Genomic DNA, 17,004 nt, shown 5'->3' with positions numbered 1-17,004 from the left:
CTAGCCAGTCGAGGGCATATGGTACTATGGTACGATGGTACTATGGTACAGTACAGTCGTGATGGTGGACTGCACTGCACCGGTACCTTTAAAAACCCTGACCTCACCTGTCAGCAATAACTGATCAGTGACCCTGTCCTACCAGCAAGACAATCCGTACGCATGCTCAGCCAGCTGCCCGATACCTATCACCTGGCACCGCCGTCCAGCTTGACGGCTTCGATGTCGACTACGGGTTCGAACCCCAAGTTTTTCCGGATCAATGAATTGAGAAAAGTAGAATAGTTAGGCGTATCCTTCGCAGGAACCCAGCCATAACTCAAATCTGAAATGCAGAGAGAAATCTCGAGAGATAGATAGAGAAACACACAAAGAGGTGGACATTCAAAAGAACCAGACAGACAGTCTTCCGCTCAACACTTGAAAGAAAGCAAGACGAAGAAGAAGAAGAAGCATACTGAGGCTTTCACTGTCGCGCACACACGAGATAGAAAAGCAATATTCAGAAAAAAGAAAAGAAAACGCTAGAACATGAGATACTGGTGTCATCATCGCTTGCTTGGCTTTCCATGGACTGTACTGTTGAAGACACACAAGTTCATCCCAAAGCAGGAAGAGTCAACCCTTGATGCAGCATGGGTCGTTTCATCTATCGCAACACAAAACAATCATTTCAGTCAATAGCGCGTCTCTCCGTTCCAATCGTCGTCGTGCATTTTCCTATGAATACACGCGGTTTCGTGGTCGTGGCAAAAGAAGAAGTAGATAGATCAGATCGCACAGGAAGTCGATGGTTGATGAGTTAGTTGGTGGGGTTGGTGGTGATGAGATAAAATTTGGAAAATCATATTGAAAAATAAAAAAAAAAATATAGGAAATGGTCAATGAGTGAACCGCGAGGGAGCTGTTAGCTGATCGTAGCTGGTAAGCTGCCCTACTTGGCAGTTGGAAATGGTAATGAGTAGATCTTTCAGAGAATGATTGTGGTTCGGTAGGTTGGAATTGCGGGGACAAAAAGGAAAAGAGCGAGTGCGTTTGACCGTCCACAGCGTTGAAGAGAGACCTGCGTGGTGGCATGAAGCTGGATGCCAATGAAGCTGGTTGGAGCTCTCCGCAGATGTGCAATGCTGCAATGGTCAAAGAGGTTAGTCGAAGGAGGAAAACAACGATCGATCTCTGTCGGTTTGATTTGGTTTAGCCAGTCGGGCTGGTACACCATGGTCCGCGGTCCTGAGCATAATAGATTGGTGGATGCTGCTGGAACGCGCATGGATGCACTTTAATGGATATCGTTTTTCTGGGGTTCAAATTTTGCCAATGTTGAACTTTCAACATGCAGAACTCTAGGATTTCAAGGTAAGGTCATAAGATTCGTCAATGCCGTTTCTGTCATTATTCTTTGATCGAAAGCGATCAAGTTCGCAACAAGTCGTCCAGGTCGTTAGTGAGGCAACGGGTGCCAGCATCACCGCCTCGAATAGGGCATATTGAGGATTTGTCTGCGAATTCGTTCCGCATCCGATATACCTTCTTCCGTCGGGTCAAACGGGAGTGGGCTGGTGATTTCTGGTTCCTTAAGTGGGGTGCCAGAAACGCTCGGTCTGAACTGCGGGATCAATCCACTTGCAAACGGGTCGGAGAGGGACGGTGCATGTCGGACGAACCGAGGCGAGGGTTCGGGCCGTTGAGCGGCCTCAACTTTGAAAGGTGAGCCCAAGCGCTTAATACTGTCTCCAACCAGATTAAGAAGTGGGTTGACAGGCTTCTCCACGAGACTATCCTCATTGCGAGATGTTGATGATGGGGGAGAAAATAATTGATCAATGCCCTTAGGGTTCACCGCACTCATTGTCGCTCCACGGTTACGGATTCGAATCCGACGTTGGTCCATGTCGTTCAGCTTTCCCTGGCGGACAAGCTCCTCTAACTGATTCCGTGTATCTTTTTCTACAGGAGTTTCGGTGGCAGGCGCATAGCCGGCGACAGTGGCGTCATGCTCAGCAGCGGGGAACACAGGTGGGGAGCGTAGCCGGGAACCCGTGACGTGGATCGTGTCCCGTCGACTCCTGGGCGTATGGCGCTGGACTCGTTTTCTTGAGCTATGAGGACCCCAGGTATTGTATGTAAATGGGGATCCGAGGCGAGGTATGCTATCCTGTTCCTTTACGTTCGCATGGCTTCGCGCAAGTGGTTCTATCGGTGCCAGCTGCGCAACCCCTGATATGGGGGTGTTGAACCACTCATCATTCTTCCCCGGCAAAGAAGAATCTTCCGCCGTGAGTTGAGCGAGTGGTCCGTGGACTGAGCTGGCCACAAGTGACACGCCCAGGTCGCGTGTTGCATACGCGGTTGAACTGTTGCTGTAGCCGTCAGCCTGGGAGGCTTCCCGTGAGGCCCGCGTGAACAAATCGTAGAACGGTGTCGGGCTCTTGGATTGCATCATCCGTTGATAATGTGGCGCGATACAGAACTTCTTCCGACAGAGGAGCTTGAGCCTTCGCCGGGTTGACGCCTCCGACTTGGGCCAGAGTGGTCTTGCGGCATCAGTTTTGGGGGTCGGGGTTTTGTCTCCACCCGAGCGTGACTGAAGTATGGCGAAGGGGAATTGCTTGTCCAGTCTGAAGCGTCGTTTCTCCCAGGTCCGCTTTGCATCGCGTGCAACTCGATGAGTGACACCCAGGGGCGGAATACTGCCCGGGGTCATTTTGAAGGGAGTGATTGTAGGATCCTGAAGATACAACTGGTAAGTATTCCAAAGATGATTGTCCATATCGATTGTCCAGCGCTCCTTTGCTGGGAAAGCCCGCGGTTTGTTCCTGAGAGCAGCACGCATCGATGGCGTCTCGGTAACATGCTTTGGCGGTACTTCGAGATGGAAAAAAGGATCGTACGAATCGCTTTCCATGCTCGTACAGCTCCCACCCGCCGAGCGCCGCGACCCGAACGTTTCAATAGACGAGACGGAAGAATCCGATGCCTGCGAACAGGCTGATCCAGGTCGCTGAATGCTTTCCCCAAGGGTACGAGCATCTTCGGAAGACCAGCGCTCGGCGGATTGCTCGTCAAGATCCGGGCGGATTTGCGCTGGAGGGGTCTTCAGGGCTACTCTGTCCCGAGGGGGCGCCAGAAAGCGGTCATCCCGCGACGGATTTGTCGGGCCTCCATTACCCACAAAAGCGTCCTGGGGCGTGGGAAATTCGATAGAGGGGAGGGGGATATCGGAGAGATTTGGATAAGCGGTGCTGAGGTCATACTCGGCTTGCGCAAAGACGTTGGTTCCGGAGCGAACACGAGATCGGCGAAGACGACAGCTGGAATGACGAGGCGGCGGCGGCGGCGGGACATCTAGGTGCGCTGACATGCGCTCGGGTGTCCTCGGCTCCCCTATGCTGGTGGACGGGAAAGTGAAATTCTTGGGCAGCGTGCGCGAAAGGCCCAGCTGTCGTGACTCCATGGTAGACAAGTGACAGTCTCGTAGAGTGGTAATTGGTGACAGGCTGGATCGCGACGACTTAATCCAAAGAATTAATACGTACTTCTAACAATAACACTTTCTGACACTATAACATGACGCTCGTCTGCGGAAATGTTATGCGCAGGAAAAGGATATCCTCAGCAGGAGTCAGAGCGCTAACGGGGAGATTATAGATGGCGCGCAGTGTATGCGATCCCAATTGATCGCGCTGAAAATCAATCGTGGTCGGTGTCCAGCGTGAGCCCGACAGCCAGGTTCTGACGGTATCCAAAGGGAAGGATAGAGCAAAGAAAATCGTTCTAGCTAGTAGTTGGACGTCTTGAGTCAAGCTTCAGGGGAGATCGACTAAGCGCGCTGGGGAAGGTTCGGGGGCGGCGGAGGGTCGTAAGTCGTAACAGTAGGTGAGTAAAGAAAAGGAAAACAAAGTGCGTCAAGGTGTGAATGGTCGGTACGATTTGTGAGGAACAGTGATGTTAGGCGCGAAGGTGTGGAATGTAACGATGCGCTGGAATTGAGACAGATTCACATTGAACTGTCGGCGCGCTCCATTGCCCGATCGTCGATTGACTTGAAGTATGGGGAAGAGGCGGGCATTGACCACACGAACCCGAAACCAACAAAACACGAAGGAAAAAAGAGAAAAGAGAAAAGAAAAGGGGGGGGGGGAAGGGATAGTCAAGGACGAGCGACAGGCTCTATCGGAGAATAAAGGAATAAAGGAAAAAGGAAGAGGCACAACGTGGCTGTATAGAGGAAAAAGGGCGGGAGAGAAGGAAGTGAGAGGGAAGAAGAGGGAGGGAGAGTCGGAGAAGGTGAGAGGGGAGGGAAGGAAACTAACTGGTAAGATCGGTGGTAAGTTCAGGAATAAGGGAGAGACAGCCGAGGACAGAAGCGGTAGGCGCCCGTACAGTCCACGGAACAACTGTAAGTTAACAACTGTAAGTTAAGTTAACAGTGGACCCTCTTTTGGGCTCCCGAAGAGAAGCTCGATCCTCTCTATGCCCCGTTCCATCGTTCCATGGATGCCACACAGACTGACATGCAATGCTATGACCATCGCATCTCATCTCTTGTTATATCATCAATCTATTGATTTTTCTGCCTGTTTCCCCCCCCCCCCCCCCCTCCCCCCCCTCCTTCCATGATATAAACCCGGACCAGAAAAAAAGAAGGAAAACAAGACGAAAATTCAAATTACAAAACAATCAAACCCAAAGAAGGACCTGGGCAGGAAAAGTCGCTCGTCACATTGGCTCTGGAATGCGGAGAATTGATATGCTGGACATGCTCGTGAGCCACTCAGCGCCAGGCATCCTATACTATGCTGACCCCCTTTTTCCCCTTCCTCCCTCTTGTGTCATGATTGTTAGTGATTCGGTCGTCTTTTCTCGTTTTTCGAGTCTGCATTACTTTGCTTGATCTCCTTTCTTCACAGTTGCGGGTCTCGCTCATTCTGACTTCTGACTTGGTGACTTAGTTGTCAGTGGACTCGAGAATGAGGCCGTCATCGCCTGCGTCAGAGAAGACAATGATGCTGAGTATAGATTGATAGTGAGCGAGGACGATCCGCCTCACCGCGTTGCCCAACCATCCCTCGCCCTCATCCTTCCCCCCTCCCCCTTCGGAACGGGCAGAGAAAAACAAAAAGAGATGTGCGCTTGCAGTGCCTGGACAACAAATGACAATTCCGCTGGGATGGGGCAAATCGTTGTTGGCCGCCCCCACTAGAAGTGGACAGTAACTTACTGTACCTTAACGGACTAGTAGTCTAGTGGTGACTCTAGTCGATTTGCACCCACGGGCTGGGCTGATATCGATCGGGCCATGCCCAAAAATTAATTTCCCCTCCCCCATTACTCTATTTGCAACATTGCTCGTCCTTGACCCTGCAAGGGTGTCTGTCCGGGGTGATGCCGTGAGCAGGCTTGAATTTTCCACGGTCGGGTGCAGTGTGCAATGTGCAGTGTGGCCCGTACGTGGCTGCTACTGGTGAGTAGGGGCAGCAGTGGTCATCTCGCTGTACTACCAGCAGCTGCTCCTCTATGTTTCTACTCCTTCTGGGTGATGTGATGACTGTGATGACAAGCTTCACGGTCCAGAAGACAGACAGACTCACGAGGTATCAGCGGGTCCTCCCTCCTCCATTGGATCTACAACCCGTGCATGGATCCCGCCGAAGTCCGCAATAGCAGTCTCGACTTCCCTAATCTACACCCTGGTGTGGAAGAAAAGTCGGGTGGCTGGGAAGGTATTTTCTCAACCCTGGGGGAAGGCAATGGCTGCTGCTCGAGGGATTATTTCTCCTAAGCCTTGAGGACTCGAGTCTCGAGGGCTGTGTTTGTGTGTGTGACGGTGAGAGAGAGCGAGGGAGAGCGAGACAGCGAAGGAGAGTGGGCGAACACTTTCCCCTAAGGCGATAAACTCCAGTCTCCTGCAGAAGCACTCTCCACCGTCAGGCCAAACGAACCCCCGATGCACTGGGCGTGCATTAGCGACCCCAACCAAGAGCCAGTAGCGGGACGGCGGTCGAAATTGCGAACAAGCGCTAATTTGGATGGTATGGTTCAAACAGATGAGTCGGTGGCAGTGATCGAGGAGAGACACCCGTCGAAGATTCTTCTGGTCTTCTCTTCATTATATATGTACCAAATACCCCTCTCCTGCTTGGCTGACCGTCCATCCGTAGGCACTCTCTCTCTCTCCATCCAGACTCGCAGAAAACCACATCAGAGTCACATCGAATGCAATGACCGAGGCATAGCCCCTTAACCCGATTGAGCTTATCTGCATATTCCGACGCGTGCCGAGGTGGGGTAGACGCGACCTTACCGCGTGATCGACGCGTATCCGCGCGTCTGTGTAACAGGACGTATATGACTCGCTTTCCACCACTCGCAACGTGCCGGTCTCAGTACAGAGGATACCGTCTTACCCGGTTCCTGACTAACCCTCCCAAGTCATGGCATCCACACCACTTCGACCTCGTTGGATTCTTGATTCCCAAGCTCCGAATTGCTGGACATTAAAATAGAAACTGGAAAAAAAAAAAAGCAGGTGGCTGGGGATGGGGCACTTGTGACTTCGGTCCAGGAACAAGGAAGCGAGTCCACCAGAGAGTCGACGGAATACTATTCTTAGACACCGCTACCAAGATATCCACGCTAAGTGGCATAGAAATCGACATGAACTTATGAACGGACTACACACTGAAAAAGGTGGAAGCCCTGAGTGGGGACATCCCCAACCCGATCTAATCAAAGCAGACCAGACTTTCAGGAACCAAGAGCAGTGCGAACCTGGGTCGGTCAGGTCCCGATCTAACCAGACACTGCTCCCCATGGATCAAACAACAGTTACCAGAAGTCGTTGGGATTTGATTGAGTGTTGGTTCCTCTATAGATCTCTTGACTGACACTCTTTTCTCGAATAATATCATTGTACTCCGCAGAACACGTAGAACGAACTCTGGATAAAAACACTAGGTCTATGTAGATAGAAGTGAGTATATCAACACCAGCACGAAACCTCATCCAATCCCTGTCGATAATCCGATAATCCTTCCTGTCGACCCTCGTCTCTTCTGCAAGTACTGAGTAGTATGTGGCATGTCTTTCGGGGGCCAGTACTGTACACAACGCTTTATACCCACGTATACTACTTAGTAGTTACTTGGTACCCCATCCATCCCTAAGCGAGCCGACAGCAGCAGCAGCAGCAGCAGTCAACCCTTGACAGGCGATCCCAAGGAGTGTGTACTGTATGTGCATATCACGCACTCGTCAACAGCTCATATACTAGATGTCGATTCTTGAGATTCACCAGCCCCTCCGCCCCGATCGACCATTATATCATATCTCCATGACTACGACAGCCTTCACCATACCTGAGCGTAATCAACCCACCTCCTATGCACGGTACTTAGCATATCACTCCGATCCAGCATAATACGACATCCTCCTCGACCACCAAGAATATCTCCATAATCGAAAGTAGATACCCATACCGATATCTATAGACCCAGCACCCTAAGTCCAATCCAAGCCAGGTACAATCCAGTCCATATACATGCGGAGAGCATACATCGAACCAACAACCACAACCCCAACCCCAACCCCAACCATCACCACCCAACATCAAGAGAAAACAACCCAATGATTCAGCTACGTTGATTCTGCATGCATCCCACAGAGGTATCAAGTATCAGGAACGAGACCTCTCTCGCGAACCCCCACTTTCCCTCATCTATGTTTCAAAGAATCGAACCGCCTATTCTGGAGATGATCCGTACTCCGTAGTGGACCCGCATTCTCAGGTCTGCCGGAGTCGAAGTATGTAGCGTCTGCACGGCAGTCCCGGGGAGAGAGAGTGAGTGCTGTACTGTACTGTACGCTGAGCTCATCCAACCTACCCTGGGAGGACGGCCAATATGAGTGATTTTTTTTTCTTTCTCTCTTTTTTTCCCACGTCATAAGTAAACCCGTCCGCCGAGGTTTCGTATCCGGATTCTTGTTGCGTCGGAGGGGGAGAGGGGGGGGAGAAGGAGAAGGGGAAGGTCGCCCCATTGCCCAGGGCTCTACTGGATCCTGCTTGATGGTCTGCTATCCCTTGCTTTGGGTGGGGTTTCACTTCTCATCGTGAGCATGTATGAACTTGCGTCATAAGGGTGTGTGTATATATGGAACGGTCTGTGTCGGCCGCTACTGCCTGCCAGTCCTGCAGGGCAACCGAAACAGGAGGAATATGTTTTGTTTACTTGGATGTACAGTACGTGTCTTGATTTTTTTTTTTGGCAGCGGATAGCGTTTCTGTCCTAGCCCAATCTTTCCTAAATTAATAGACTCTACCTCTTACTCCAACCTTGACAAATCCACCTCCGGCTCCCGGGACCGAAACAACAACCGGACGCTCGGGTCGCAGATCGACTCCGTCCCGTGCATGAAGTTCGGCGGGCGCCCGGTGCGGTCTTCGAACGCCCAGTCGTAGCGCAGCAGCAGATGCACGAGCAGGATCTTGATCTCGTTCGCCGCGAAGAACCGCCCGGGACACGCGTGCATGCCGTGGCCGAAGGCGTAGTGCTCCGCGCTCGTCGTCACGAATTGGAACCGGTGCTCGTTGCCGGGCGACTGGCGCCACTTGTAGAAGCGCAGACCGTCGTAGACCGCGGGGGAGGTGTAGACGGACTCGTCCTCGAAGATGTGGGCCGAGACGAGCATGGTTGCGCCCTTGGGGATGCGGGTGCCGTCGGACAGGAAGACTTCTTTCGTGGCGAGGCGGTTGAGAAAGGCTGGATGCGATTAGTTGGAGTTGGGTACCATGGGGTAGCAGCTGTGTGTCAATTTACCGATTCCGGCCGGGTTCATCCGCTGGCTTTCCTTCAGCACGCTGTCCATTTTCTTCATCTTCGTGAGGCTGGTCTTCTTCAGAGAGCCGCCGTCTTCGGTGATGACCGTCTTGATCTCGTCGCGGAGTATCTGGATGTATTCGGGGTATGCTGTCAGGTCGTACATCACGTTGGTCAGGAGATTCGACGTCGTGTGGATGGCGGCCATAGTGAGGCCCATTTGCGCCTGCGCCACGTTCAGCGGACGTCCGTCTGCGAGTTCATGAAACCAATCCAGGGTATCCTCGTGGCTCCGTGGCGGGTTCTCTGCGGGGAGCCGCCCCTCTCGAATGAGCTTTCGCCTTTCGATCTCTTTGTTGACGATTGCGGACCCGATCTTCACATGTTTGCGGACCCCTTGGACGGTAGGTATGAACCAGTGCACTAACGGTTGAAGAATCGATGGCCAAGCTCGAAGATCGCGCGCACCAACGAAGGCGTCGATGGTGAAGTTGACGGAAACGTTGAGCCACTGTGGGTCGCGACAGATTTTCTCTCCCAGAAACACGAGGGTAGATAACCGTGCAACGATGTATGGTATCTCCATGGCGAAGCTGACCGGGGTCCATGCTGTGGGCCGCTATGGTCACTGTTGAGCAGTCCATCCGAGAGGGAGAGCACATACCGTCACTTTTGGGAAGCTTTTCTCGTAACACGGCGCTGGTTTCCTTCGATAGAGGACTCACGAGTTGACCTGGTTTTGTTGTAGCGGTGCCACATGCCGACATGGAGCGTCACTCACCGAGAGAATGGGTCAGTCGCTTGTTGATCACATCCATCTGGATCGGCTCTACCTTCTCGAAGACCTCGAAGCCCGGAATTTTAGATCCAAAGAAAAACTGCTCAAATATAGCTTAGATCGGCTCAGCCAGCATTATACCATAACGACAGGGCCTACCTTCTTGTTCGCTTCGTCGAAGCTGAGATGCGGGTGGTTCTTGACCTCATCCACAAGGCTGGGGTGGAGCACCACGGTTGGATCGGAGGCTGCGACCAGTTGGAAGGCCTTCCTGCCCTATATCGAGTCCCTATTAGCGCGTGGTACAAACCGGCTGTGAGAGCGCTGGATGAACCCTGTTTGTCTTCGGCTGAACAATGCACGAACCTGGCTGAACCCCTCCGCGAAGAGCTCCTTAGCGGATGCCACGAATCGCTGCTTAGCCTTGCTGTTCGAGAGCGCCCATCTACTTTTTCCGATCAAGGGAATGTTTTGGTAAGGAAAGCTTTCAGTGGACTCATGATAGAACTTCGACACAAAGACCAAGAATAGGGCCACGACTGCGCCTTGCAGTAGATGGTAGCTTTCCAGCTGCTCGATGATGAAAGCCATTGTTGACTGACTGGCTGGCTGACTGACATTTGACAAAACGAGGGGTGGTGACGAGGTTTAAATAAGAGGACGCCTCGAGTTGACATCTCTTCCCCGAGCACCGATCTTACCCCTTCTTGGTAGCTTGGGCAGGCTGCTTGCCAGGGATGAAATTGTCAATCATGCGTAGTCCACTGATTCCACCACAAAAGCCCGTCGATAGGGTGTCAGACCCGGGTGCGAAAGCTTCACAGTCACCGTAGACTCTGTCTAGGACTGGATCCACTTGATACGCCCAAATACGTTGAAGGCATCGAGCCAGATTGGATCCTATGCCGTTGCAATGACGAGTCAGCGATTGGTCGCTGATTGGAGCACGACAGATGAGCTATGGTCAAATCGGATGAAAGACTGACAAGCGCTGGGGAATTCGAGGCCTAGAAAGCTAAAAATTGTTCCAAAGATTCGATAAAACTCAATGATAGGCGCGGGGACTACCTAGCAGGGCAAGTTAGATATGCGGCGGTTGGAGATCCTCGACCCAGACTTTGGTCACTTTGGTGTCGGAGTTGGACTTTGAGTTTTGGATTGGAATTGGAACAGGAGTATCATGAAATGGAGCTCGGTGATTGGGCACCAAAAGTAAGACATAGAGTGAGATTAGACGAGCTGTCATTGATAGGTACGTTGCTGTATGTAGGTAGGTTATTAGGTAGGTAGGTACAGTACCTGATCATTTACGATGAGTACGGAGTATGCCAGGCGTGTGGGAGAAAAGCGGGTCTGGCCGTAGTGGCATTATCGAAAGAGTCCCAGGTAATTTGACCGTTCGTGTGGAGAGACAGTCCGATGTGGATCCGTCCAGCCTGGAGGATGAAAGGAACGTGCGATGCGGTCGATCGCGTACTCGAATACGGCGTACGTCTGCCTTAGACCAGTAGCTTTCTTTCGTCCCGCTATTCTTGCTCTTCCCAACCCAACTAACCACAGACTCGGCACGACGACCCCCTGAAATTGGAGGCCCCAATCTGAATCAAACCTAGACTCTGATCAATTGTTCTAAGGACCTGACATGAATTGCTCGATGTCAGCAACAACGCCAGGCTTGGAACCTGTCACGAACTGACCAGTGGACGGGCTTGCAGGGAGCAACAGTGGATGCTGTCGTTTCTGACCTACTTCAAGCACTTCAAGCATCAAGAGACATGCCCATGGTTTATTTCTAGTCTGGTCAGACCAACACACCACACATTATTCGAACGGACTGAACTCGGCGTGTGGGGATTTTCTTGGTTGTTGACCGGGATGATCATCTACTGCCCCCAGCTGTTGCTACCGGCAGGTGGAGAGGCTATCCATGGAGCCGACGTACGAGACCACAAACCGATGCAAACCCCGCGTTGTCCACGCAATCGATATGCATGCGGTAGAATAGGAGTACCTTGGCAGCTGACTATAAGGCTAATACAAGATCAACTCTCACCAGCAACGTGAGGGTAGGATAACTCTTGACGCAGATCTACTTTGCCATTGATACTCTCCCGGGTCACACTTTCAGACTGAATCATGGCATCTCTATCGCTAAGACAGTTCCTCGAGTATATCCGAGCCTTCAATGCTAAAGTCTACCAGAAACAGCACTCCTTCTACCATCCAGATGTCCGTCTTGTCATTCCCGACCCGGAGGTGGGAACCCTCGTGGGGTCCGCAGGCATCATGAATCACTATGCTGTACTTCATGCCACTGCGGAGGAGACTGTCGTTCCCATGCTGGTTATGATTGACCAAGGGCACATTTTCTTCGTGATGGAGACATATTTCCGCTACGTCCAGGCCACAGACCATGCTGTCCACGGCCACAAGGCACAAGCCGGAGACGTGATCAAAGTCACCGTGTGGGCACTGTACGACATGGACGGTGGAAAGATGAAGCATATAACTTGCAACGGGTTCAATCATGAGTTTCTTGGCAAGGTGGATGTGAATCAGCGGATCCACGAGAGCTGGAGTCGAGCAGACAGTACGGTCAAGCGTTGCTGGGGTTCTGCTTCGCTGCTCTAGAAAGTATCCGTACCCGGACTAACTGATGGGACATGATAATTTCATATATCATCCATCCTCATATTGATACACTTCCCACCATAGTATACACACCATCAACCCACCAACTATAACCGCAATAAACACACCGACATTACGACCCACAAACCAACCCTTCCCTCTGATAATCTCGAAACACATCCTCCGGCGATCCCTCCGCCGTGTCCAACCTCTGGAACCCTTTACGCATCGACTCTTTCCGATCTTTTTTCTTCTTCTTCGGCGACATCCACCCCTTTGGACTACTCATCGCCGACGCAGCCGTCGCAAACTGCAGCCGCCGCCTCACCCGCGACGCCAGCCCGAGCTTTTTGGCCGTAGCCTTGCGGGAGACGATCTCCACGCACGGCGACGGCTCCTCCTCTGTTTGTTCTTCGTCGTCGTCGTTATCATTCTCGTCCTCAGCGCACAGCGTGTGCCGCTGCTGGTGAGTGAATGAGATACTCTCCGGTAGGTAGATCCTATGGTGGTGGGTTGTGGAATTGGACGCTGTTCGCGACTGTTGGTGGCTCAGGAGCGGCTTTCTATACGAGCTGCTGCTCTTCCGGGATCGGGGTTGTGTGACTGCTGCTGCCGCTGGGGTGGGACACAGGGAGTGCTGTTGCTGGGCGAGCTGTTTCTTGGAGGTTTTGGTCTTGATGGGGCTGAATCGTTTGCGGCCTGGGGGCTGAATTATCTTGTGGTTAGTGTCTTCTTGCGAGCAAATGCTGAGATGTCTTGTCTAAGAAGAGTAGATGGTTGTTGAATAGCGAAGTTGCGCCGTAAGCTGCAACCTGTGTAGTTTCCGTACCGGGTTCGGTGGTGTCTCCGGGAGACCACGCATAAAGCAGCCGTCCTCATCATGAAGGCGGGACTGTTTCGCCTTGCTGGGCGAGGATCTGAAGGGCGAGCTGACCCTCATGGCTGTCGGGCGGCCGGGGATCTCTGGTCTGGTTGCCTGCGGTGGTGGGTGAGATGTCTTGGAATGTGTAGGAGTCGGTGGGGGCACATGGTGGTGCTATTGCATAAGACCTCGATGATGACAGAATACAAATCCAAAAACGACGAACGGGCAGAGGAACAGAGCATGTTTTGGGCTGCGTCGAACGGGCCTCCTTGCTAAATACTTGCTCCGGGGGTGTCTGGGCCATTCTTTGGATGTTGTTGTGGCATAAGATTGCATTTCGGGAGGAATGTAAATAATGCAAGTCGGCTGCATGTCGGTCTCTAGTCGTGTAGCGGGTTAGGGATCTCTGTATACTGGAGGAAGAATGGACTTAGAGATAGTATTGAGTACGTGATATTTGCTTTTCAATCTCTCTGAAACTAATAGCTGATGGTTCACTTGACTGAAGTCTGCCACGCATTGGAACGGATACTTGTCAAATCAGTTGTTGGCATTCCTCGCAGATCCAGAGCATGGTGTTCAAGTCAATAGACCCCACATTCTCCGGACGAAAGAACCGGCCATATGGTTTGGGTTCCATTAGTCAATACTTACTGGACGAGTTAGGTGAGGCTATGCTTCTCCTGTACTAGCTGTCGCGTTGTGCTACTGTTCCCCTCACAGATGGTCCACGTTTGCAGTGGATAGATACATTATTGAATCAAGTGATGATAGGAACTATGTCAGTGATTATATAGTAACTAAGGTATAAATCAGTCAACCAGTACTTGTGGTATATGAGTCTTCAGTCGGAAACTACAGTCTTGGCTCGGACAGGCTCAGCCGCAGACTGACAAGCTCAATGCTATCCAACTACGAGATATACAAATAAGCATTCAAGCTCTTGGTCTCTAACATTATATGCATTATAAACCCCCCTTCTCTCGAATTATTCTGTGGTAGCAGATATCTCGTGGAGCAAGAGCCAATCGATAAGTTCCGAGAACGATTACATCAAGATGAACCGATGGTGGCAACATGACGTGAAAGCTGCTTTGCTTGTCAGACCCAGGTACAACTCCTCGTACAAATACCATGATACATTGAACTCTGAAAGTGTGAACTCAAGAATATCCCCTATTGAATGAATCAGTGAATCATACAGCAATCAATAATTTCTCACAGTAGCCCCCCCTCCACGATCCTACACCATACCGACTATATATCACTACCCGCTACCTCACCACTGCAACCAACCACACCCCCAATCCCCACATAACCTACCAATCCCAGATCCCAGAAGATAAGACCACTACAACCAACATGACCGAAACAAGCCCCATCTACAACCTCATAGCCGCCATGGATGCCGAAGACGAAGCCACCGCCCACAACACCACCGCCGCCCCGGACGACGCAACAACCGACTACGGCGCCCGCGCCGTCCGCAGCGCCGCCATGCCCGCAGACGAGGACGACGAAAGCCGCCTCGCGGACCATGTCTCCGTCCAGGACTCTGCCCCAGCAGGTGGCCGGTACCAGCCTTCTGCGTACTATGACGACGCCCCACGGGAGCAAGCGATGCCGTCGCATCGTCATCGGCAGGAGACGGCGACGGCTGGGGGCGGGTATCAGTTGCGAGAGGTGGAGGAGCGGGCGGATGGGTCGAGGCGCGTGCATCGCGAATATGAGGATCCGGCGACCGGGGTGACTTATGTACGGGATTTGAATGGCTGATTCTTTTCTTTTGGGGATTGAGGGCGGATATGGGAGTGAGAGTGGTTTTTTGGGGAAGGTGTGCAGTACAGTATAGCTTATGTCGGGTTGGAAATCATGTCGAGTACAGCATCATCAAACGTGGATGAAGGGACGTTTGAACTTTCAGTACAAGCTCACTAGAATGAGGATTCGGGGGCTGTGGCGCTTCCTCCGTATGGGACAGGCCCAAACCTTCGAGATTATCAAGTCAAACCACCATAATCAATCCATTCAATTCAAGCTTTTGATATCCCTTCCCTCCTGGCTCACGAAAGATAGAAGGGAGTCAAGAAACATATAATTAACTCCAGCCCATGCTATGCCTAAGCGCCATATTACGAAAGTCCACACACTGACAAGAAGAAGAAGAAAAGAACCACCGAGCAAAACCCCCCACGAGACGACGAGGCCAGATTAAGCCTCTCCATCCGACGTCTCCTCCTTCGACTTGCTCTTCTTCTTCTTTTTCTTCTCCTTCCGGTCCGCGGCATCGGCGTCCGCTTCCAGCTCCGCAGCCTCCGACTCGCGCTTCCGCTTCTTCTTCTCCTTCTTCTCCTTCTTCTCCTTCTTGGCCTTCTCGGCTTCCTCGAGCTCCTCGGGCGCCACGAACGCCTTCTCGCGCTCCTTCATCTTCTCCTCCCGCTTCACTCGCTGTCTCTCCATGATCTCCTCCTTCTGCGCCCGGTCCTTGGCCTCCTTGGAGAGGAAGTACTCGCCGGACTCGATCTGCAGATCCACCTTGCTCTTCTCCGGGGCCGGGGGGAAAGGCGTGTACACCTTCTTGGTCTTGTCCGTGACCTTGAACGGCATGCGACGCTTCGACAGAGTGCGCTTCTTGAAGTTGGGCAGGAACCGGTCCCACGACTCCTCCGCCAACGAGGGATCCTTGGCCAGCTCGCGCTTGATCATGAGCTCCTTGATGTGGTAGATCGGGTGGATGTTGGCCATGCAGTCGTTGATGACCTTGCGCACTTCCTTCAGCCCCTTGTAGGGTCCCATCGCGGCGACCGTGTTACCCTGTACCAGGATGTAGGTGCTGGTGAGGAGCTCGAGCGCCTTGAGGGTGGAGCCGCCGGGCCCGAGGATACGTTGACGGCGCTTGACGAAGCGCTCCTTGTTGCGGACTTGGTTGCGGATCTTGATAACGTCGCATGCGACTTCGTCGTCGAGAATTTTCAGGGCCTGGAGGATGATGTCGATCAGCAAGAAGTTTCTTTCTGTACGTAGCATCGGCGACGAGAAAATATCTCCTACCTGTTGCACCGGAACACTTCTGGACAGAAGCTTGATCAAATCGCGCGCCTTGAGAATGGCAGCAGGATCAAACGTCTTCCGCGTCGTCTTGACCGTCATGCTACCCTCGACCAAATCGAGGGTACAAGCAATGCCATATTTCTCCAGGGATCTCGTCACCAGGGGCCAGGCCTCCTTGAGATACTGTTCGCGGTACTTGGGGAACAGAGTCGCGAACGAAGACTCCTCGGCGAAACTACCAGCGACATTGTCTTCGGCGTTGAAAGGTTCGACCTAGTCGCAGATTTGCAAGGTTAGCATGGCGTTTTTGTCGCTAGTGCATCCCAAAAAATCTTTTTTTTTTTTGCATTGGGGTCACTGCACCAACCTTCCATTTGTCAATATCCTCCGTATCCCACGGCTTATCTCTCTTGTATGTGGAGGGCATGTTGAGTCCTTGTTGCGACAAACAGGGAGGAAGACTCTGGATGGATCAGCAATTCGATGGAAAGAATGATTGATGATCGAATTGCCGGCCAACTTTTTCTGAGGCGCTCCCGCCCCGCGGGCACTTACCGCTTTGGGGTGCATTGATGGCCGAGTATTTCAGGCAAATATCAGGCATCCAGACAGTGGCTCCGGAGCGCCTAGAGCGATCGATCGAGGCTCAACTCAAACCCATGCTCGTCGGCCATCTTCTTGTTACATCGCATCACTACGTATACGTATGTATGGAGTACAGAGATTGAGAGCCGGATCAGATGTGGCTCTGTGATCAGACAAGATCTTCCCATCCGCACAGTGAGCGCATCTCCACCCCTGATGTATCATATTGCCGTCGAGGTGGGCTTATAGTATCCATTGGGCCTGCACTGTACAGTATG

General features: G+C 52.2%; 7 protein-coding genes across 7 annotated transcripts; 2 read left to right on the top strand and 5 right to left on the bottom strand.

The window, feature by feature from the left end:
• Positions 1-636: 636 nt before the first annotated feature.
• BO86DRAFT_15191 (uncharacterized protein) lies at positions 637-1,271 on the bottom strand. The gene has a single exon (XM_025666319.1). It carries the CDS (start codon positions 1,075-1,077, stop codon positions 721-723), a length of 357 nt encoding a protein of 118 aa, XP_025530100.1. The 5' UTR covers positions 1,078-1,271; the 3' UTR covers positions 637-720.
• BO86DRAFT_15190 (uncharacterized protein) lies at positions 1,272-3,752 on the bottom strand. The gene has a single exon (XM_025666318.1). The coding sequence runs from the start codon at positions 3,452-3,454 to the stop codon at positions 1,466-1,468; it is 1,989 nt and encodes a 662-aa protein (XP_025530099.1). The 5' UTR covers positions 3,455-3,752; the 3' UTR covers positions 1,272-1,465.
• A 4,563-nt stretch (positions 3,753-8,315) lies between these two features.
• BO86DRAFT_334119 (cytochrome P450) lies at positions 8,316-10,383 on the bottom strand. Its single transcript, XM_025668845.1, has 6 exons — positions 9,961-10,383; positions 9,754-9,870; positions 9,598-9,694; positions 9,481-9,549; positions 8,817-9,425; positions 8,316-8,759 (listed from the first exon to the last, which is right to left on the bottom strand). The coding sequence occupies exons 1-6, from the start codon at positions 10,183-10,185 to the stop codon at positions 8,323-8,325; spliced, it is 1,554 nt and encodes a 517-aa protein (XP_025530098.1). The 5' UTR covers positions 10,186-10,383; the 3' UTR covers positions 8,316-8,322.
• Positions 10,384-11,652: 1,269 nt separating this feature from the next.
• Positions 11,653-12,291, top strand: BO86DRAFT_15137 (nuclear transport factor 2 family protein). The gene has a single exon (XM_025666313.1). It carries the CDS (start codon positions 11,731-11,733, stop codon positions 12,223-12,225), a length of 495 nt encoding a protein of 164 aa, XP_025530097.1. The 5' UTR covers positions 11,653-11,730; the 3' UTR covers positions 12,226-12,291.
• A 67-nt stretch (positions 12,292-12,358) lies between these two features.
• Positions 12,359-13,165, bottom strand: BO86DRAFT_408092 (uncharacterized protein; the record flags this gene model as incomplete). Its single annotated transcript, XM_025674319.1, has 2 exons — positions 12,359-12,931; positions 13,055-13,165. 2 exons carry the CDS (start codon positions 13,163-13,165, stop codon positions 12,359-12,361), a joined length of 684 nt encoding a protein of 227 aa, XP_025530096.1.
• Positions 13,166-14,030: 865 nt separating this feature from the next.
• Positions 14,031-15,104, top strand: BO86DRAFT_15131 (uncharacterized protein). Its single transcript, XM_025666312.1, has 2 exons — positions 14,031-14,201; positions 14,283-15,104. The coding sequence occupies exon 2, from the start codon at positions 14,453-14,455 to the stop codon at positions 14,864-14,866; it is 414 nt and encodes a 137-aa protein (XP_025530095.1). The 5' UTR covers positions 14,031-14,201; positions 14,283-14,452; the 3' UTR covers positions 14,867-15,104.
• On the bottom strand, positions 15,042-16,624 carry BO86DRAFT_357547 (KRR1 small subunit processome component). The gene is made up of 3 exons (XM_025669708.1): positions 16,509-16,624; positions 16,142-16,414; positions 15,042-16,069 (listed from the first exon to the last, which is right to left on the bottom strand). The coding sequence occupies exons 1-3, from the start codon at positions 16,566-16,568 to the stop codon at positions 15,302-15,304; spliced, it is 1,101 nt and encodes a 366-aa protein (XP_025530094.1). The 5' UTR covers positions 16,569-16,624; the 3' UTR covers positions 15,042-15,301.
• Positions 16,625-17,004: the final 380 nt, after the last annotated feature.

The sequence above is a fragment of the Aspergillus japonicus genome (assembly GCF_003184785.1).
Source record: "Aspergillus japonicus CBS 114.51 unplaced genomic scaffold BO86scaffold_10, whole genome shotgun sequence".
In the NCBI taxonomy this organism is placed as follows: domain Eukaryota; kingdom Fungi; phylum Ascomycota; class Eurotiomycetes; order Eurotiales; family Aspergillaceae; genus Aspergillus; species Aspergillus japonicus.
This window is presented reverse-complemented; position numbering and strand designations above follow the sequence as displayed.